Genomic DNA, 23,568 nt, shown 5'->3' with positions numbered 1-23,568 from the left:
AGTTGGGGCGTATATTATCCGGTCTGCCATCCCCTCCGTCGAATTATTAAAAGCTAAACTGGCTTTGATTTATAAGAGGGCAGAGCCATCCTGCGCCACCAAAATTCAACGGCGGGTTAAAAGGAGTCGCGGGGTTGCCGGGAGGGAAAAGAGAGGGTGGAAACGCGGCGAGGCGGTACCGAGATTAATTTTATTACTTCCGCTTGAGTAATTATCACATTAGTTGTTGAAGGAGAAAGTTGCTACGAGCTGTTGCCGCCGTCGTTCTTAATAATGCTTTTATCCTGCACCCACTCTTTGTCTGCTCAATTTTCTTCTTAGGAATACCATCGATACCCCTTTCAGATCAAAAACTACGTAACTAATAAAATGTATCGTTTGAAATTACGGGAGATGTCACGCTTCTTCTCTAACATAAGGCTGCAAAGTGAAATAATAACTAAATTTGTGGAGAACACGGCGTTGGAATAAGGCGAGTGTAAAAGTCGTGGAAGCAACCCGAGCACGCGTTAGTCGGTCTCGCGTCTTAATTTCTCCGTAAATCGCGCCATCGTCCAAGCAAGAAGTGGAAAACCGCGTGGCGTCCGATGAAAGGTACGAAAGAAGGGAACGCACGGGACAAGGAAGAATAGGTCGTAGAAAGAGACAGGCGAGAAAGAGAGAGGAAACAGAAGAAAGCTAGCCGTGTACCGCGCAACCCTCTCGCACTCACCCACACGAGCGCGAATCGTACCTGTAAGAAGATTCTCGTTCAAGTCCCTCTTCAGTCTAACGCCGGTGGTTGGTGGCCGGGCGGAAAAAAGGGGATGAAGTCAAAAAAAATGGGAGGTTGGCGGCGGAGGGGACGAGTCTCATCTCCAGCTGAACTTCTCGCGCGATACACGTACACCTTTTCTCGGCACAGCCACGCGGATCTTCGTGCGAGCAAATATTTTAACGGCGTGGTTGGGGGATGAAGTCGTCGTCGTTTCTTTCCCCTTTCCCTGCTTCTCTCTCTCTCTCTCTCTCTCTCTCATTTCTAGCGAGTCGCAAACTCCCTGGTCCCACTCGTGGCGCGCAAATGAGGTGGAAAAGATAAAGGCCGTGGCGGGCGATCATTAACATGCGCGCTCCGCTTTCGAGGAGCCGCTGGAGGGTGACTCGGTGGTAGGTTTAGCTCCGCGAGTTTTAGGTGTGCACGCTTCTATGTGTCTGTCTCTCTTTGCAGTCTATATAAACAGAAGGAAAAATGTATATAGGTAGATGGCATTATGTACCGATCCACGACGGTACAGAGGTATTCGTGAACACGCACGGACAGAGAGTATCGCATCTGCGCGTGTATATGTGTGTATATGTATATATCTATTTATTATATAACCGTGCTCCCATGTACTATCTCTGGGTGACAGGGCGAGGAGAAGAAGATGGGAAGATAGAAAAAAGAAAGGAGAAACAGGGACGTAGAGAGGAAGAGGAAGGCTAGGGGTGGTGGAAACTCGCGAGGAGATGCCAACCTAATGGCGGCAGCAATTAACAACAAACACCGCTCATTAATCGCGAGAGAGTCCTCGTTCCTCTCTATCTTCCTTCATCTTTCCTTATCTTTCTCCATCCGTTACTCGGAAATCTATCTCGCTTCTTCGAATCGGGCTCGTTCGGTTGTCTTGTATTTTTTATCTCTCTCCAGCATGGCTGTGCGGTTCGCTTCTTTCCCCGGGAGCATCGCTTACCCCTTTCACCCTTCAGCGAGCCTTCCAACCGTCCGCGAAGTTTCCTATTAAAAGGGAAGGTATGATAATAACGCCGCGGCTCTCGACGCGGTCTTTTCACTCGAACGACCAGCAGGTTGTTGTAGGTATTTCCGCGCGCGCGCGCGCGCGTGTGTGTGTATGTGTGTATTCCAGGGAAGGGCGTTACTTTTACGAGGATACGCGCCTCGTTTATCCACCAAGGGATGACGGGGTAAGTCTTTGCTACTCGCCGTAACAATTGGTCAAAACGAAGTTAAGAGGCGCCAACGTTTCAGTTTACTTCGGAGAATTGTCAGGGAGCGCTGCCCTCTTATTCGAAGGACCAATATTCGGAGAAGACGAAATTGAGTAAAATTATTTTCCTTGGCGAAGCGAAACCTCGGATTCGCTTCATTCTTCGATCGTCAAAACGCGGGGTGGAAACACGATCGAATTCGTTCGAGTGGACTCGATCGGGCATACGGCGTAAAACCTTGGACGGCAGGGAAAAAAGGCTGGAGATGGTTGAAAAAAAGGAAAAAGGACCGACTTATCGAACGTTTTAATGGCCGGGTAAAAATCAACGGTCACTGAAAGGCAGGATAATTTTCATCCGCGCGTGACGGAGAAAGAGTTCATCGTCGACCGTTTCCGTTTTTTCTCGTGTTCGGCCGCGTCCTTTTTACGAAATATTCGTGGGGGAGCCGGCGGACGTTAGCACGAGAAGAGTGGAAGGCAAAGCGACGACGAAGAAAGCCAGAAGACGAGCCGAAGCTACTGATCCAAGCGCGAAAGAGGAACAGAAGGCAAGAGAGCAAACTGCGACAGGACATGCGAGCAGCAAAGATGAATCCTGATCACGCACCTTCCCCGTGTCCCTCTCGTTCGTACGCTGCCGGCAGTGCTCTCGTTCCTTCGTATCTTCGATAATTGGAAATCAGCCTGAATATAAATAAACCTCGACGAACCCTCTCGGTTTCTCTTCTCTCGTTCCATCTTTCGCGTGCATTCTTTTCTCGAAAAGGTGCTTCTTCATTTGCATAATGGTTTCTCGTTGGTGAGTGCGCGCCAGCGACAGAGGGACAGAGAACGAAGAATTCGGTTCCTTTCGAGCTGAGAAAAAGGGTCAGTCGGTATCTAGAAAGTTGTTACCTCAGAATTTCTTAGCTGTCTCTTTCCTGCCAGCGTTTCACTTTGGTCGACGGTTAAACGGCGTTAATAACTCAGCGGGTGCGACCGACAGCCGATTCAATTAGCCTATCAAACATACTTTGCAATCGGAAATTGATTAATTCCCAATTAGAACGCGCGAAGAAGAATAGTGGCCTGTGCTACTCGTTTCTGCGAGAGTGTTACGTCGCTTCTTATCGATCCACCGCTTATTACCGGTACTTTCGTCTCCTTCCCGCAGCCACTTTTCGTTACATCGCGCTTCGCTCGAGCAACAGAAAGAGAGAAAAAGGCAGCCGGAACGGCAATTCCACGCTACATCTTGTAAATTGCTGCGATTTAATTACTCGGTGACACTTGGTGCCGCGTCACCGGTCACGGGTTAATTATCGCGTTAACAAGGCTCGATATTAACGCGTTCGTCACGAGGATGAGTTCAGGCTTTTATTTTTTTTTCTTTCCCGGCCTGAAGCTGCTTGCAGCCGCGTCTCCTTCGCGAACGAGTCGTTAACGCGAAGAAATCTCTCAAGGACCTAGACTTCTGGTTAAGGGATATCCTCCCGTCGTTGCAAAACGGTCCAGTCGCACTGTGAAAACGTGGTTCTGCTCGCGGCCGACGAGTGTCGGAGCATTTAATGAGGAAGGCAAGTGTCTTAAAGATGGTATTCAAGGGAGCTGGTTGGAAAAGACGAGGAACATCCGGGGGAGCTTGAAAAATGGTCAGGAACGCGGAGATTACACCGGCGAACGACGAAGAAACTTTGAAAAGCGTGGTTCTTTTGATTTTCCTAACATTTTTCCACGGACGATTCGCGACTGCTACGGTAGGGACACAGTCGTTGCGCATCCGCTGACAAATTATGTGGAAAAGCGCATAAAAAGGACGCGAGACGACACCATTCAGCGGGACCGCTTGAATATGCAAACATGGCGGCCAGAGAGATCGTTTAATGAGTTTCACGGTGCGAAACACGCGCGGGAAACGAACGCGATTTAAGTGAACCGAGCCACTGTGCGACGTATTTAATCGTTTTATTTCACCACCAGAGACGGTGGTGAACTATGCTAAAAAATCTATCCCGACTCTCACCGCGCGTCACCTAAATTTTTGCTAAAATTTATTCGTCACGTTCGCCATTCATTATCATATCGTGAATTTCCTGGAACTTTGATAATCCATCAGAATTTTCATCACTTCCGAAAATCCACATTTTATAATTCCTTCCCGACGTTACTTTTGCAAGATTTTCTACTAAAAAAATTCGTTTGTCTCGCATCTGAGAGAAGATTAAAATTAGTCGATTAATAGGAAACTTGAGCGACAGATTCGTGCATTCTGACGCTACAATCTCGGTAATTCGCTAGAATTTTCGTATCATCGAAAGATCGATGTTCCACGATGTATTTGATCACCTTTCCAAATGTTTCTTAGTAGAAAAATTTTCGATCATCGCGTTCGCCACCTATCTCTTATTGTAATTTAAATTCCTCGCTATAATTTCCTAGAATTTTCCTGTCGTCTAAAGATCGATTTTCTACGGTACACGTTCCTTCTTCCCTTAAAAATCTTCTTAAATAAATATGTTTCATTTTCGTTTCAGCGCGTTTTACATTCAGAAGAAGATTAAACGGTAGGAGAGCGCGTGTCCCCGTCACAAAGGCTTTTTCGTTGAACGGATTCACGCATCCCGAGTAATCGTTCTAGAAGCTTGCGGGTTTCTAGCGGGTCTAGGAGCCAGGGGCAGGTATGTAACGTTGTAATTTCAGATAAGCGTGTCCCAGGAGACACGCATTGTGTCGGTGACCGGCTGCTCTCCAGCTTCCTTTGACGCGGAGCGCGTGTCGCAGGATGTTCTCGTGTGTACGCATACACGCACGTTCAGCTCCCCCTCGTTCATTACGTGGAGAATCGCGATATCTCGACGGTACGACACCCTTTCTCTGTCGAGATTTTCGGGGCTGCAAGGCTCCTTGCACTTTGACGCTCGTTGCTTACGTTTATTATTACGATGCAATTGGTTACGTCGTAATTTACGACGATACGCCACTCGTGTCGCACACATTGTTTCCTCCGCTTAATTAACGGCATGATTAACGCGACCGCGATAAATGCGACGAAGAAAGGCTTTTTTATTTCGTGAATTCCTCACGAAGGAAATCTTTGTCCCGCTCACTCGTCTTGCTATCGCAGAAGAGAAACGCTTGTTTTTTTTTTTCAATGAGAAAAATTAAGAGAATACAGATCGTATTCGAACGACTCGTTATAGGGAGAGCTAATGGTTTTCATTATCGCTGGCTGGTAGTCATTCGCGGCTCGACATCGACAAAAAGAGTAGGTGAATTCACCCTAAATGCTTGACAGGGGCAAGGGGGAAACAGAGGGAGACAGAGAAAATGACGAACCGATGATCTTCCCTAGGGACGCCCACATGGGGACACAGCAGAATGGGATTCTTAATTAATCTTTGCATTTCCATTAGGATTTACGTTATTGCTTCGGCTGTCCACCAAATAGGTTCTTCAACGACAGGGAGATAAAGCGTGCTGCGTGTTGATACCGTGCTTCTGATTCGATTCGTTCCTCTTTATACGTATATTTTTCGATACGATCGTGCATTTCAAAAAGAAAAAGAGTTATGTATATACCGGCGTCATTGTAATATCGTTACAATATTAAATATCTCGAAGGGTTTGTCTGGCAGTATTTTCAGAAAAGAACACAAGTAGCATCTGTTATTCGGTATCAATTGACGAACCACTTAACACCCATAACGTGTGTAGAGTGCTTGACTTTTACATGGGTTTCGGTGGGCGGCGTGTGGGCGAGCTCCATAAGCTCTTTACTTATGCATTCTCTGCTTAACGTGACGAGAAAATTAATGCATACGCGTTATATTAGATCTTGAAAACATCAGTGCCTCCTCCCATCTGGAGCAAACATTCGAGCACGAGACCTCGAGTTATGAAATTCCGCAAAATTTGTCCGCTTTGGCCACTCGTACGTCGCTATTACACGCGTTGTTCATAAAGTTCGGAAGATTTACAAAAAATTACCTGAACTTGAATAATCGTCAGAAAATTATATTGAAACGTTTAAGAAGTATTCGCGTATTGCGGTAACTGTTTTTTTAAGTATTTCAAGGTAAATGATCTCGTTTTATACGAAAGTAAAATTATTCGATTATCCGAGAAATTCAATTACCCAAAAAAAGGTGCGTTACGGTTACTTCGCATAATCGAGGTTTTACTTAGAACTAGAATCGAAATGGTTACGTTTGTTAAGAGCAGTGTCAAAGTTGCTAAATGTTTCTGGTAAATCGGCATGTGAGTCCGAGTATCTCGAACGGGGCGTAACCAACCGGTCGTTTAACCAGGAACATAATTAAGAGGACCTCCCATCCTCTTCTTTTTTATCCCGCGGGGCTGGAATGTGGGGCGTGAATTATCTTGTGATGTTGCTCGATAAATTTCACCTCGTTGATTACACGAAAGCACATTCACTTCTGCGACGAAAGAAAAGTTTACTCAACGAATTGGTCTTGTAGTAGCGGAAATAAAAAGAGAAGGTAGAGCTCGCGGATAGATGGGAAGAAAATCGCGCGAAAAGCACGACGTACGAACATAATATGCATTCAACCGTTCGAGAATGAGCAGTCACCTTTTTTTAGCGAGCCGCCTCTGTCTACAAATTCGCAGCGAAGGATCTTTGTTTGAAACCAGTAGTCGGTGTCGAAACTTTATTCGACAATGACACGTGCAATATTTCGCGTGTCTTTTCTTTCCAGACCAACGTATGCTAAAGTTGTTTGAGTCGGCTCGTCTTAAAATTCGACTTTCAACTTCGCGTGCGATTATTATTTGAATATTTTATATATTTTGCATATTCTCTACGTTATGTGCATTTTCGTATCTTTCAGTGTTGCGTAAGAAAATTGTGAGAAAAAATCGCGGATTCTCTTCGATGGTGAACGATAATTTCAAAGTGATAGCGTCTATGCAAATAGCTTCTTAGCTTTTGACGAGTAGAAGTAGTATCCTGAGAAAAAGCTATGATTGTCGATTCGAATATATTTTCGAAAGGTAGATCGCACAACAATTGTCCATAAGTGAATTTGACGAATTATAAATTGCTTGTTGCTTAACCCAAATATCCTACCGACTCGAGTAACCCTATTTGAATACTGTGTAGCCCACGCTTATATTGTCTTTGCATCACATTTTAACCCTTCTATAGCTGTAATATCTTCTCACTCGACTACCAGTTTTCGTCTTTAAACTGTGCTTTTCATTAGAATTCCCGAATTCCATCGTACAAGTTGCGTTGGTCGAAAGTTGGTCAGAGTCTTATTAACTTTGCGTCGTTAAGATCGGGACGAGAAACGAAATGGAAGAATACAAAGTGTTCGTTATTTCATTATGCCAAAAAGCGGCTGGCTTGGCGCAATATATTACGAGTCTTAACGCACCTGCAGGAGTGTAAGCGAAGTCGTAGGCGATGCTGGCAAAGTGTGAGGCCACGGGGCCACCTATGAGGACCTCTTCTCATATTTTTCTTTCCTCTGCTCGCACCAGGCCTCCAGGAATGCGGTCGCAAGGATTTTACTTTCTATTTTACCGCGACGTTTATCGATACTTATTTTAAGGACACCGACGCTCGCACTGGTCTCTCGGTAGTTTCTACCCCGATATTTGTAATTTCTGTATTTTAACACGTAACACCCGTGAATCTGTAGTTGAAGCGTTGCTTTTAATTGGCGTAACAGAAATATATACAGATACAGCGAGCTGAAAATCGACGTAATATAAATAAAAATATTCAGAATCCGAATTGCAGATCATAGGTAAAAAAAACACGACAAACTACATTATTTGCTTTTTGCAGAAAGATAATTTTAAAATTGAATACGTTTTTAGCCAATTTCGCATTAGAATCGCCTCTTCGTTTGATTTAAAATATGTGCTTTTGTCACTCTCCTAAAGATTAAAAAAGTATCAGTTGTGCAAACTAACATTACTTACGTTAAACTAAGGTGTTTCATTAATTGACTTACACCCAGCAGCACCTATATTGCCATGACGTAACAATTTTCAACCTCCATAGCGATTTGTGTCGTCCACTGTCGGTCGAGAACGACGAAAATGGTCACCTGGAAGAGGAAAAGCTTGAACGAGATCAAAACCAGCGGTATCGACGAAGAAAGCTCCCATAAACAGGGGTGTTTTAGAATTCGAACGGTGCACGGGGTTGGGTAGCAAACAACCATCAGACGTGCCACCCTTCTTGCAATACGACCACTTCGGCGGCTCCCCGCATTTCATCCTCGAGAGGAATTTGGCCTCAAATTAAAAGATCTCAGCCCAAGCCCCGAATGAAATCTCGTCGCACAAGGGGCAGATACGTTCCCGAACTACGACCTACTATAATCTATACACGGGGTGTCTAGAAAACCTGTAACGTCCGTCGAACGAACGTGCGTAAAATTTCCTTCTCATTTTCTAGAATATTAATATCAAGCGTCTTATTATACTTTCTATTTGCAGAAGTCGTCTTGATTCCATTTCTTGGCCAGACTGCTTTAATGGAAAACACAATGGCAATGTGAATTCATTCGCGTTTCACAAAACCGTGAACACAAAGCGGCTACAAATGCTTCCCGCGATGAGAAAGGTGTAGAGCAGCAAACGCTTTCCGCGACAGTTTTAATCTGACGTTCATTCGGGTTTTCCGCGAACTTGCGTGGCTTCCGTGAAAGCATATTTCGTACACACCCTGTGGATGAGAGGAGCGCGTACCAGAGACCGACTATCAGGCGTATTCACGGGCTTAATGCTACCAATATCCCAAAATTAAAACGCGCCGGTGGCCCCGCAAATCATTCGCGCAACAACGTGTACAGCGAACAAAAGTAACGATGCAATCGGGAGAAGCAAAATGGAAGGAAAGTGACCGAATCTCTTTTCCGCTCGCGCGACATTGTTGCCTTCGAAAATGTCACTCTTTCTTTCGTTTTTCGATCTTCCTTGCTTCGTCAAAGAACATCAGCCAAGGTATTTTCGTCGTAAAAATACGACTTTCTTAATCTACACCTTTCATCTGCTAAAGTTAGCCGATGTAGCCGCCTGTAAGTTTCATCGTGTCTGAAAATCCGGTTTCCGATTAAGTTGTTTTCATTAGGCAACTTGTCATAGCGAGTTGCTTGCATAGTCTTCTATGGTTACTTTATCGTCGTTTCAAATAGACGAGCATCCATAAGAAAATAATATTTACCCTTCTTTCGAGAAACTTGTATTTGCGAATCTTATCTTTGGTTGTTCGAAATCAAGAAATTAAGAAAAATGGACTTGCGAAAAATGGACTTTTTTCTCTGTGCTCTTCGTCCATTGATCTATCTGAAAATTCATACAACACGCTGAACGATACAACAGGTTCCCTCGCTATTATTATTAGAGAATCGAAGTGGAGGACTCTGTATATACTTTATTTGTCCGTGATTGCATGCGAAAAATTTAATTAGCCTTGTAACGGGGTGAGTACAAACCAAGTCAAATGGTATTAGCGTCCAGCCACGGCTGGTGGATTCGCGATGCTAAATAACGAAATCTCGAAGGGTAAACGAGTTCGTTTGGACCCTAGTCGCGGTCGGTGGAGAGCCTAAGAATTTCAATCTGCGGTCAGAAGGGTGGCAGCGATGAAGGGTGGATCGAGAGACAACTCCGTTCGTATGTCCCTCTAGGGGTGCGACGTGATTTCATTGCACCCTCCCGCATGGTCGCCAGGATCAACTTAAAAAATGATCCAACAGCCTCCACGAAACCGATCTGTCAATGCAAAAGCTAATCGAAAGATCAATCTTGCACGCTCCACTTGATCTTCTTCGACTCGTGATGAAGATAACGTATGATAAACTACGTTTCACTAAAATTCTCACTTACTTCTATCTTCTCTATTTTTTATTTTATTAATCTGAAAACTACAGGAAAATAACATTAGAAGTCTATCTATGTTGATCGTTTTCTAATATCGATGTTACTGGATCGATGATAGACGCGTACATTTTTTTTAATCGAAAGAGACCTGTTTCCATGTCGTTTATGATATTATTTAATGGAACGCGCGTTGTAACGTGCAACGGCTGAAAATCCTGGGAAAATGACGCGACAGAAGGAAAAGAATGGGAGCCGACTTGGCTGGTCAGAACGATACGAGCTATCAGAGGCAGCCAACTGGTCTGTTGCACGGTGACAAGCTGCATTTGCATTTCCACTCTTTGTATCCGCCTACGCTAACTTTCAAATTCGTCTATTCAAACATTTTTGATAAAGTCGATGGTGAACAGAGCGCAGAGATTTTAACGCGGATCATGGAGAAAATAAAAGGTGAATTTCGAAACGCTATAGAACGACTAATTAGGACGAGTTAACCGTTCTGCTCTTCGGTATCTCTTTTACACTCGTTGCAATTGTTAATTGATTTTTCCTTTTTCTTTCTAATTTATTGAAGAAACTTTTGAATTAACATCCGGTTCATCTAAGCGGTTCGAACGTCGCCAAGGGCTGAAAATCGCGTGACTACGTTTAACCACCGAATTCTCTGCCGGTGCAAAAGCAATGACCGAGGTGGAGACTCTCGCGTGTCACGAGAACGCTTCTGTTTAACCACGACATCCTTTCACACGTGAGTAAATAAATAAACGAACAAAGAATATGCGGTCGTTGCGACGATATATGTTCGAGCTCGAGTCGTTTTTAACAAAATTCTGAAGCTTCGAAAGAATTTTTCTGCCAAGCTAGATCGATCATTAGTTACCCTTTCCGTCCCTATTTCGTCACTGCTCGTTCCTCAAAATTATTGTAATATTACTCCAATTATTCCTTCTGTCATCTGCTACATTTTCTTGGCAGTTTATCATTTTGCTTAAAAAATCAAACGAAAGTCGTAGGATACGTCCTTTGAGCTGTGGCTCGATACTAATTCCGCGTTAAATGCATATAGTAATTTAATTCTGCTTTCTTGGTATTTGTATCTAATTAACTCTACCAAAGGATGTTACTGATGTAATTAGTATTATTGCTATTATTTATATTATTATTAATATACGATGAAAAAATAGGTAATTACAAAGGTGTTTGCGGAACGGAACATCGTTCTTAGTCTCGATGCTTTTAATAAGAATAATGATAACATGGAAGAAAGTTCGTAGAGTACTCGAGTCTAGAGCAAAGTTGTTAAAAATAAACAGAGTCGTTGGCGAACGCGAACAAGCTCGAGACATCCATTGCGAACCGATCCTCGATCCTTTTTATCATGTTCCACATCCTCGCCCTTTTCCTTGCGAACGCTGCGAGGCGATCCACCTTAATTAATGAGTTTATTGGAAACTCTCGCGATGTTGGTCTTGGACCACGGCAGCCCGGAGGGCAGAGCAGCAAGCAGCTCGAGACTATTCGCTCCGTCACTCCCCGCCATTTTAATTTCGCCAAGAAACTTTCTAATTACGAACTTTTCTGATTAATCACAGTAATTAATTAGTAACGTTCGCAAGAAGAGAGAAAATACGAACCTGCTGGATGTAGCAAACTGCCTCCAGTTTCATCGAGTAACACGGCCTCTGCCACCACTCTTCTTCCTTCTTCCTCTTCCAGCTTCTTTCACAGATGTTCTCTTCCCGGATCGTTTCAGGATCTTTCAGCTCTGTTCCTCGTCCCGTTTCCCACGCGACTCCATTTTCGTTATTTTTCAACATTCCACGCTGCTGGTTTTTCGTATGATTCCTCTCGCTTCGATCGTCCCGAGGGCAGTTGGCAAACTTTCCCGAACTTTCAAGGATTTAACTCGTATCTTTCGCGAAATTTTTCCCAGTTCCTACGTCCAGGAATTAACGTACAAGTCACGGGTATCGATAACGCTGGCTGTAAATTACGACACGCCCAAGCAGGAACTTATATCGGTGAAACTTTCTAAAGAAGATTTTACAACGACTATATTCGCCTTTTCTTCTTTTCTTCTCTCGTCTTTTTTATTTAAAAGCGCACGCGTCTGAAGAAACAGGCGATAAGACGAAGCGTCAATGATTAATACCTAGAGGGCATCGGGTTCTCATCAGCGATGTAATTAATTCACGAAAATGTCCAGCTGTCTTATCTTCTGATGCTCTTCGTCGCAGTTTCTGCAGTTCCTCAAAGTTTCGTCGATTAACAGGTCTCAGCAGTTTTCGCTATCATTCGCCAAGTTTCCATGTCAGCCACGTCTGCTCCTCAACGTGGAGAAAGAACTTTGAGAAGCGTTGATCGTTGATTACTCCGACTCGTAATTATCATTGGAAAATGTCTGGGGGAAAACACGAAATCACAAAGTTTCCCTTCTGCCTGTTACTCGAACAGCACTTTCGCAATTGAAGCTTTTTTTTCAATATATTCGACGATTTATTCATAGAAAATCCTTTCGAATAACAGGAGGTTACGTCGTGGATATTTCTTATCCTTTGCCTCTTCTCATTTTGTTTTCCTAATAAGATGTTTTGATTGGCTTACCTGCTTCGCACCTCGTGGCTGGCTCCGTGCGAAGTTTCAGCCAGGTAGCCGATGACTTCGCAAGATCACTTGTACACTGCCTCTCGTAAACGAAATAAAATTCTTTGGACGCTTCGAATTACACGTCTAACTATCCTTTTTCATTTTTATGTAAAGAAATTGCATTAGCGCGTGTTTCATATCGGTTCGTAAAATAATTACCTTTATTGGAAAACAAAGACAAAATTAACATAAAATTAAAATTCGAAAAACTTGAGTACCCATGGAAATATCATTTGACTTGATATTTTATATGATGACGAAGGTACGAAGTTTCCAAATATTAACAATTTCGCTGTAAAATCTACGTAATTTAAGAATACCAGAGGATATCTCAAGTTGGGTCGGTGAAATGGTCGGCTTCCCTTTAATTCGATCTGCGTTTCTAACGTCTTAGTTGACGATTTTTCTACTCTCGCGGTCCTACCGTTCTACCGTAGTAAAATACGTTTACGCGATGATCAGGAACGTTTTAAAAGGGCTGGTTAATAAGACGTCAAAACATCGATGTCATCGAACGACACGAAAGAAAGTCGAAGAAAAAGAGCGTACTTCGCTGCAAGGGACATTAATTGTGTCCCTTCGTCTCGTGATCGTGCATTAATTGCGCGATAATCTTATTGACACACGAACGCTGTAAAGGGCGCTCTTCCTGAACGCTCCTCAGGTATCACGCTTACGACGTGCGTTTTTCGAGTTCCTTCTCCTCTGCAGTCTCGAAGGAACCGAACTTCGTGCATGCCATACCTATCATCCGCTCTCCTCCTTCCTTTCCCGGTCGATCTTTCTCTTTCTTCGCGCATGGTCTCTGTTTCTCGACGTATCTCACGATCGTCGAGTCATCGTGTAATGACGTGCCGGCTGTCAGACTGCGAGGCGAGGCAGCACAATTCGAGCCACGAAACGATCGGTGCGCGGCATCGTCGAGAAGACAAGGGATGGAAACGCGGTCGTAGAGGAGGTGGAAAGGGGATCGAGAAAAAAGATTAGGAAGTTGAGAACGAAAAGCAAAGGAGTTAAGGGAAGCGCGAAATGTAATTTTGGAAATATTATGTCTCCACTGTTGTATCTTTGTTTGTTTCTACGAAACGTTGATTAAACGTCGATCGTATTTTTTCCATTTCTTCTTCTTTTCATTTCTGGCTAGTTTCTGTCAAAATATTTCTCCTTCAGTCGCAAAGTGATACGTACTTATCACGTTTTTTTCTGTAGTCTTCGATTATCCATTCGAACGATAGTATTTATATTAAAATTAAAAACCACTCGTTTTATCGTTTTCTCTTACGGATTCTTCTTTCAGAAAATTTCTCAATTTACGCGTATGTCTATATTGCTGTTAACGAACTCGGAAAACTGTATTTCACGAACATGTTCGCGAACGATATGCAAACAGATAGACCATATCGAAGTCTACTGGGCTCGTTAATCTATTCCATGCGACTTTGAGCTCCGCGAAGAGTTTCAATCGCGACTTTGTAGGATCTAGCGTGCGACTGATAATATTAGACGAAAGCAGGATTACGTATCAGGTGAACAGGTTTGGCGCGATAACGTGGCATAATTAACCGCGGCTGGGAAGGAGGACGAAAACACGTGAAACGGAGCGGATCTAATTTCGTCGAGGATTCTGACACCCAGACGGACATGAACGTGAGGTGAACGTTATAGGCGATATCCGTAATGGCGATGACGCGCGGACAATGGTGCGTGGACATAAATACCACGATCAGATCTCCGGACACGCCTCCGATTAAATTAGGAACGCTCCGAGTGGCAAAAAACGATTTAAGTGTTTAGACGCTCGAGTGGATCGTTCTCGGTTTAAGGACGCTTCAGTGTTACTGACGGTGCTGTGAGGCTGTCGAAATCATCATCGAACATTTTCGAAGAAAGTATTCCACTTACATTGATCGTTCTCAAGTCTGATCGCTGGCTGTTTGCTCCTGTGAGAGCATCCAAAATCGAGCCTCGGTAACTGGAATCACAGAAGGGAAAGGACCAGAAGAAGAAAAGAAGAGGATTCATTTTGTTACAGCAAATTGTCGACAATATTATTGTCAGTGATTGAGTGTCAGCAGATTGAATATTAGTCAGTGGTCAGAAGTTACATTGGTTAGTTCCATGAATTAAAAAGCAGAGGAAGATAATGGTATTGTTTTTTAAATTTATCTTTGTTTCATTTGATAAGTGATTTTCATTTGATAAGTGTCTCAATACCCATGAACGAGGATGTAAATGAATTATATTGGATGATGCGCGATCACTTGAAGATGTGTCGAAATCTCGACCGTGTGCTTGTAGATAAGCGCGTGATCTAATAACGAGATTATCTGAACATCGATAATGGAAGCAAGAAGTCAAAGCGAGTACTCGAAGCTTAAGAAAAGGCAGCGTGAAATAATCAGGCCTACTCGGCGCGTTTCTGCACGAAACAAGCTAGAAAACGAATAGGACCACGACGCGGTTACGTCGCGAGGCAAAGAACGGAGTGGAGGAGTCAGGATAATTCGTGTGATCAAAGCGACCGACTCGTTGGCATCGTCTCACCTTTAATAAAGCTATCTGGCATCTCTAATATCTCTTCTCTGGTTGCCCCTCCAGATACAACGAGGAGGCGCGGCGAAGAACGAAGGTGAACGATAACGACTACGAGGAAGACGAGGAACGCGAGATAGGATGTAGATGGAGAACGACTAAGAACAGATGGAGAGGAACGGGAAGAAGGACATCGACGTAGAAGGCTACGAGGAACTCGGAATAAGAGGGAAGAAAAGGAAAGAGATCTCGAGGTTCTTTGCTCTAGACACCTTTCCACAACGAGGCCTTGTTCATCCGGAGAAAAGACACGTCAGCCGTGTACGCACCTCGTCTCTTTGGGGCCATCGATACGACGACGTGGATCCCTTCTTTTCGTTCTCATGGTTACGTCTTTCTCGCTTTATTTCCTGAGTCTTACCTTATTATAGTTACCATTCGCAGCCGATGGTTATCGACGACCGCCGTCAATTAAGCAATTATCGACACCTTCGACTCGGTGCCAGTGAGGAACCAGCCTGATCACCGCGTCTGCTGGCTCATGGCCTCGAATATCAATGGTACGATCGATACACTGCGATCGGATCTCGTTGTTTGCTCTGTTTCGTATTCACGAAATTTTCATACGATACTAGCTGTGTCTACTTTTGGATAGGTTACTCGTAATTCTTGTTTTTGGCTATTGTCAAATAAAGAATTAAAGGTAAGGATTCTTGGTTTAAGAACGTCCCGGATGTCGATCGTTGAAACGATCGTAGCAAGCATCGAGGTTCGTTCGTGTTAGTTCTGTTTTTCGTACACGTGGACTTTTGTTATAATTTTAGCGATGTCGATTTTAGAGTTGCTTCTCGATAACTCTTATCCTCGGCTACTGCCAATTAAGCAATTAACGTAGGGCTTCGTAGACCCTTGGAAAGTCTTCGGAGATAGTCTGCCGTAGACTCAAAGATACGGAAACGTTTCTATAGACTTAATTGACCGTGGCGAAGGAGCATCGTGCGAGCCATTAGCGAACTTATCGAAGTCCACCGGGGTAGTCCATCAACAAACTCGTTAAGTTGATTAACCTCCGATGCACCCCGTGACTTCTTGCACAGCTAATAAATGGGGGATGTGTAGATAAAACCGTGAAATATGGAGAGTTATTAATTTCACGGTTAACGATTGTCTGCGCCGGGTTAAAATAGATTACGCTGTGTGTTCGAAGAGTAGGCCGGTTGTTCTTCTTATTTCCTTCGAGATTTGGTTTAACAAGTATAATCGTCGATATAGATTCAAATCTACGGTTTTCATACGATAGAAGATCATTTACTTCGAACTATTTTATAGATATTAATAGTAAAAAATAAGTTACGCTTACCAAGAATTTAACGCATTCTATTTTTATATTACAATTTTTCTTACAAACATCCATCTCCAAATGTCCCATTAATCGGTGTTTCGATAATCGATCCAGTCTGTTAATCGGTTTTAATAATCAAAATCTCTCTGTTGTTCGCGCTTAAAGTATTTACAATCGAAATCGAACGCGTACGCGAAATTGGGAGAAATTTCGTGCAAATAGAGTCATAGATTTCGCTGTCAGATATGGCGAATCGAACGACTATTAATAAACCAGTAGAAAGCAGCGAAACGAAGAAGCTCGAGAAATAAACGATTGGCGTACGGTTAATTGGTGCGACAGAATTTCCTTAAATCAAAAACTGTCATCGGTACGTATACACGTTTATATCAGATATCGATCTACCGTTATTTACGATGCTAACCGGATCGTGTCAACGTAACAGCTTCCAGGATACCGGTGTCCTGATCACGTTCCGCATGTCCCCCGCCGTGTTGTCCTTACAGGACGCGTTTACGCCGGCCGTACACGCATATATGCGTGTAGCAATTTACTGGCCGAAGAGGAGGCGTCGGGCTACATAAATCAGAAAGACAACGCGTCAGCTTATTAACCACCGACGATTTATTTCCGCCTGTTGGTACATGGACTTTCCACGCACTCATCCGCTTCGTTGCTGCACCGAAATGTTACGACAATATTGAAAAATTCCTAAGGAACAAGCGGCAGAGTAGTTGGTATCGGAATTCTTTCAAAATTACTTGGAAAAAATTTCGATGAAATAAGATTCTTTCTCTAAATTGAAAATACGTGATATTTTGTTTTGTTTCGCGATAAATATTTCGAGAAACGTTATGGAATTCCCTATTGTCAGCAGACAGCTTCCTTTCTGGTTTCCTCCTTATCTGCTCGAAACGACCAAACGGATGCGCGTGCATGTAAACGAATTCCAGACATAAATTTACCGACTTCCGCTCTCCATTCAGCTGCAAAGAACGCCGAGACATCGGTACATTCGACGATACTTCCGGCAATTCTTGGAAGCTGCCCCCCTTCTATGATAATGCTACCAATGTCAGGTGAAAAATAACATTTGCTCCGAGCGCTGCATGCGTTTCTGCGTCTGTTTGACATCAATTTTATATCCAATTTATAGCCTGTATCGTGATATTTTCCCTTTACCTCCTTGTTATTGCATTATTGCACAGTTTAATGTACGATTGTTGGACAAAAAAAAAAAAGAAAAAAAAAATAAAAAGAGGAAAAGAAAAGAAAAAAGGGATAAAAGTAAAAAAAAAATATAAAACGAACGAGGCACAATCGGAACAGAATGCACCGTATCAGGAATGCCAGGAAATATGGCGAAGTTAATCGTGGCGGGGAGGGATCTACTGCAATTAATCGAGGGAGGAGCACGTCGGATTTTAAGGACTCCTCCTGGTGCGTGAGGACCCACCGCGGGTTCCGTCTTCCGTTATTTATGTTGCTGGATCCAAGGAGCTCGGGGGGTTCAGGAATGTCCACCGTTCTTCCAAAATGCGATTCGACCGTGACTATTAATTATTTCTGACCCGCTCACGCCTAAGACAGTTCCGACACCGAGCTAGACATCTTCGAATTACTAACTTACCTTGGAGAGAATATTTTCTCCTCTTCGAAAGACCTTCCTCCGGTTAAAGTCTTCAAAATCTTGGGAATTACAGCAAATGGTCGAGGCCAAAGGGATCTCGGGGAGAATAAATCAAGACCAAGCGTGTTTCGCCGATACTTTATTCACCCAACCGTCTCAATCTACGCAAAATCGCGATTTTTCCTCCGCCGCGTAGTCGTCTCTGTTTCACGAACGAGCGTCACGCTGCGCAAGAGACGCGGGCGTATATCTACGATCGCGTATATTCCAGTGGCATACGCGCACGCTTGGAATAATTAACGAGAAAACGTCAGAAAGGGGAAGAAGCCAGCAGGTAGAACAGAAATAAACCGTCAGAGGCACGTTCTCTCCGATTTTACCTGTTTCTTCTCCAATTTTCAATTTATTTTAACGCCATCCTCTCGAAAGATCGCAGTTGCTACTAGTTTTTTTCCTAACCGCGTCGTGGTCCTCGAATTTTTACGTTCTGACCTCACTCTTATTTTAACGAACAGAGAGATTCTCGATTTTTTTTTAAGAAACGCTTTATCACGCGTGCCGATAACGATTCTTTCACGCTTATAAAATTTATTATGAACGAAAGAACGAGTCAGCCTTTTAAATAATCCAAAGAACGTCATAGAAAGATGACCGAGGACAAATTTCTCGGTCTGTTCCTTTTTCAAGTGTCGCTGTTTGGAATTGGCTTGGCGTCGCGTATCGAGAGAGTCGTTATTTCGACGAAATAGTCGGCGAGATTCGCGAATGACGAGGGAAAACGGGAAAGACAATGCGAGAGGAAACGCGAACGAACGACAAAACAGCGTGGTAACATCACGATTTATCCTCGCACATGGTTGATTTATAACGATGCGTATAGTCACTACGGCACGACGTCTCGGGCCTCTCATTTGTACGTACTTTCTCTCATTTGCGGCCGCGGAACCCACCGAAAAGAAAAAGAAAAAAAAGCCAGTGGAAGAGAGAAAGAGAAACGGACGAGTCGTGAGTGGCGTATGAATTATTCAACCGGCAGCTCTCGTTTGCCGCGCCGTTGATAATGATAATCGTGGATCCCCCGGTAATGATAACTGTTCGTCGATCTCGTTCGTTGGACGGATCACAATAATAGCGACACTAATCACACGTTGATGGTCAAACACCGTTTGATTAATTCGTAAGACGTCCTTGGCCATCCGTATCAACTGCAACGTTGAAGAACGAATACACCGGATGTATCCTTGGCTTCATTTTTATTTCTCTGAATAGTAGGAATCCCAGGAACAGATGTTTGGATGTTGATCCCCGTACCTCTTCCACATGTATCGGTACCTGGAACAGACAATCACGATCTACGGTTGCGAACTTCAACTACTCTGTATCCTAATATTAGCTTGATTCTATATTCTTTTTATTAGTTCGATGTATTTTAGAGAAGTTTACGTATAACCGATGTTATTAATATTTATTAAATACACAAAGGGGTTGAAATATTTATATATTTCAACATTTAATCGGAAAATCGAACGCGACGAGAAGTTTCGACGTGGGATCGAGACAACATGTTTGAACTCTAAAATTGCTTTCCCATGAGAAGCGAGGAACGTGACTTATCGCGTTCTTCGCCTGCGATCTTCGCATAGCGAAATATCTGGTCTGCGAAGGGATGACAAAGTTTTAGTCAAAGTCTCGACGAAAATGGAAAAAAAGTGGCTGGAATCAAAGCGGAAGAGGGGTGCAGGTAGATATGTAGAAAGTGATCTGCACCGCGACCACGTTGCGCGGAGGAGCACGTCGCTGTAGGTAAAACGTACCTACGGCATCCTGCCCTCTCCCCCTTCCTTTTTCCTGCCCCTCCCGTGGATCTGACCCACCGACGGTGGCAGTAGCGGCGTGCATAACAGGGTGGACGTTTAACATATGACCGGCTACCAGTGTTATTAATGCGCCGGTAGCGTCGTGCTCGGTTTCTTCCGAGCCCACGTACGGTGCCTACGATCCCGTAGCCGGGTTGGGGCCACCCGCGGATCCTCCCTGCTCCACCAGGCCCCTGGATCGCGGACCCACAAGACCGAGTGGGGTAGCCGAGGAAACGGCACACACCTAGACGTAACACGACACTCGGAAACTGCACCGCGACCACGTCATCCTTCACTCATCCCTCAACGAGTTATGTCTTCCTGCTGGCGGCGAGTCTAATTAATATGTGTTTAGGCAGAGACAATCTACCTGTCGGAAGGTACTAGCCAGCCGTGCGTTTTCAGATTCAAGAGGATATCGGAAGATCGTACGTTGCATTCCTAAAAATTGATGATCGAATAATCGCCTGACGTTGGAAGAATCGACGGAAGAACCTTATTCCGGGACTCGAGAAGGAGGAAGACGTTTTTCAATGTATCTGTCGGGCGTTGATGATCGACCAAGTACTTCGACGAGGTACCAGAGACGATCAACATCGTCCTTTTTGCTCTTACGAATCGATATCGTCGGACAACCGTACGGCGAATCGAATTAGTCAAGAGGCAAACAACCGAGGCACACTCCATTTTCTGAATACATCTTAATTTTAGTATCAGCGTCTAATTCTTCGGAAATCGAACGATCAATCTCGGTAGAGTTGATCCTGCGAGCGACTCGATCGACGAAAGAATCTCATTTTGCGTCGTTCGAAGGAGCAGGACGTCTTCATCGAATATCGTTACGCTGCCACTGAGCAAAAAGTCGAAAAGGAGGAGAAACACGAAAAATCGTAGAAAAGGAATAAAAAAGTCTTCGTGGGTGTGCCTATTTGTTTGAAGAGGGGCACACGGTGATTCCCCGTGGCCGAAGGAAGCGTCCAGCGCGATCGTGCGAGCCTATAGGCAAATATCTCCCGCTCAGCCAGGACATTAGGAGTTCTCCCGCGTCCGGAGGATTATAAATCCTTAATACAGATCGGCACGCGATGCCCGGCTCGTTAGGGTGATGCATGGCCGACTCTGGTGTCCCGGGGTGTACGGTAGCCGGTACCAACACAGCCGTGGCTGAACATTCGAGAGGCTCGTTCCTGCGGGAACGGCTACACCCTCACACACCGGCAACCACCAGGTAATAATGAGAGATCAGAGATACGGCCCGATATTAATTGTGCGCATCGAGTGTGGCGGTGGTGTTGCTGCTGTTGCTGCTGCTGCTGCTGCCTTCGGACTCGGGGAGAGAACTGACTGCTACCGGCTTACACCGATCCTTCGATGCGATATGTGCGATATACGATACAGGACCATGGTCCTGATCCTGCTGCTTCGTTCGCGAAAAGGCCATACACGCTCGAGCCTGCCTGGTCCACCGCCTCGTGGACAGTTTTATTGCGAATTTATTTCCACTTCTTTTCAGGATCTTTTTCTGCATAGGCAGCAGCGTGGCGGTTTTTCAGATATAGCAATTGGTTTCTTAAGGCAGCGATTTCGACATCTCGAACGACAGATTAATCAAAGACAAAAGGATACAGTTTCGATTATAATTATTCTGTCTTTGTCGATCAAGGATTGTATTTTGGAATTTTTCCACGAATTTCTAGATTTCCTGTACAACCATGTGGAGAACGTTCCGCCGTTTGTTCCGCGAGAATAGTTCCTCCCCTATCGACGCGGACTTACTTTGAAGATACGATCTGGAAACAAATTACGATCGCTGCTCGCGCTGTCCTGCCGTTTGCTCGTCCTCCGCAGCTGGATCCGAATAATCGCCGCCCGTTAGCGACCCGAATGAGATCGCGTCTTTTTAAATCGACGCGCGTATCGCTGTCCTTTTCCTCTATCCCCTCCACGTGGAAGGGGTCCAGGATTTATGTACCGGTAGTGTAATATGTAAGTTCCCTTGGAATTAACGTTCCACGCCTCGTACCAGTTTGCTTTGATAACGATCTGAGAAGAGGCCGGGGACCATCGCAACGAACTGTCTTCTTTTCCTTTAGCGTCATTGAATAAGCAAACGAGACGCAAAAATATTTCGCCTACATTAGGAACAAGTTAAAATAAGCAGAAAATAGCATGGGAAGGGGAGAAAATAAAGAAGGAAATGAAATGAGAAGGGAGGGGCAAAAAAGCATGAGAAGTATGGAAAAGCGGAGCGACGTAGGATAAGAAAAAAGCAGAAAGTTTAAAAGAAGAAGAAAGAGGGGAAGGAATATGAAATTAGAGATACAAAGTTTACAGATATTACGCGAATTATGTGAAACTTTTTCGGCCAATTTCCCTGAAATTTCGTACAATTCCACTCGCAACGCGAGGAATCGATTGCAACGCTCGATTCAGCTCCTGGAAAGTTTTCATCTTGTGAAACTAGTCTACCGCAGTACGCGCAGCCACAATTTCCAGGAGCGGAGCAAGTTAACCCGCGCACGGTGTAAACTGGTTTAAGCCAAAGCCAGCGGCCGCTAGAAGCGTAGTTTGGCAAAGCGCGACCCCCTTCGTAGCGTTCGTTGAAGTTACAGGAACGTCTCTTTCTCGGGAAACCGAGACGATTCTAATCCACGTGGCCAGAAAGGAACGTGAATCACGCGGGAACAAGAAAACGTATAGGGTTCCGTACAAAGTGGTGCAGGTGTATGTGCGCGTAGCTCTCTCGGACGGTCCGTCTCAATCCGGATTACGGTAACACCTGGCCATCCGCAATTTTATCATCCTCCGTCCCGGAAGGATTCCAATTTTCTTCTCCCGTTACGCCAGCCCTCTTATCCGAGCCTCGCTTTGCCTCGTCGACCGCTTCTCCTGCTCGATTCTTTTTTTTTCTTTTTTCCTCTCTCTCTCTCTCTCTCCGCCGTCTCTGGGAGACTCAATCTGTGTCTCATCGTGGATTATTGGGATTTCCTGCTGGGGGGGGAGGGAGGAGGAACGAGGAGGAAGTTGGCTGGCTGCTTGCCTCGACCGTCTGCGCCAAGGGAATCGGTTAGGAGAAAAAGAGGAAGAAAGAACTGGTTGACCAGCGCGAGCCTTTAATTCTTTTGCTCGTGAACCGTTCAACGGCCATTCGCTTCCAGTCGAAATAAGGAGCTCCGCTGATCGGTGATTTCGTCGAATTGTCCTGGCTGACAATTTACGCTGGCGCACCCGTGCTCCGCTCCGGGTAAGTGGCACCGGGATCCTGGGATTTTTAAGTCTTCTTCATCCCCGTTGGCGTCTCCTTCCTCGAGGGACACGGAAGCGCGGATTGCAGGATTTTTAATTTCGTCTTGTTCTTTGGTGGTCGGTGGTCTGATCGGTAATTGCGGGGAACTTTCTTGGAAATGGTGAGTCTGCGAGGAGGCTGGTGTCCCTTCCACGTGCTCCGTCCAACGTTCAAATATACGTGGTAAATGAAGAAGAGCTGAAATCGCAGCCAAGATAGAGAATTTAGAATTCATTCGAATCGTATCGATGATAAAACATCCATCTCTTTGATTTTGTTCGCTTCTTCGCCGGTTCGAACGACGTCATCTTGCAAGCAGATTTATCGGAACGTTCTCGCGGTCGCGACTACGATACAAATAATTCTGAGGACTATTGCTCGCTCCGTAGCTCGTCGTAAATCTTCCAAAAGATCCTCTTACGTTCGAAGGGTCAGGCGGAGACGAAGTTCGAGAAGGTCGAAGA

General features: G+C 44.6%; 1 protein-coding gene across 1 annotated transcript in view; it reads right to left on the bottom strand.

The window, feature by feature from the left end:
- Positions 1-18,081: 18,081 nt before the first annotated feature.
- Positions 18,082-23,568, bottom strand: part of LOC117216559 (transcription factor Sox-2-like) — a 117,206-nt gene continuing 111,719 nt past the window's right edge. The window contains exon 3 of the mRNA XM_033463340.1: positions 18,082-19,291. Within this exon, the coding sequence (XP_033319231.1) occupies positions 19,213-19,291 (79 nt within the window). The 3' untranslated portion in view covers positions 18,082-19,212. The remainder of the gene's footprint in view (positions 19,292-23,568) is intronic.

Source organism: Bombus bifarius, unplaced genomic scaffold, assembly GCF_011952205.1.
Source record: "Bombus bifarius isolate JDL3187 unplaced genomic scaffold, Bbif_JDL3187 scf7180000010271, whole genome shotgun sequence".
NCBI classification, from domain to species: domain Eukaryota; kingdom Metazoa; phylum Arthropoda; class Insecta; order Hymenoptera; family Apidae; genus Bombus; species Bombus bifarius.
This window is presented reverse-complemented; position numbering and strand designations above follow the sequence as displayed.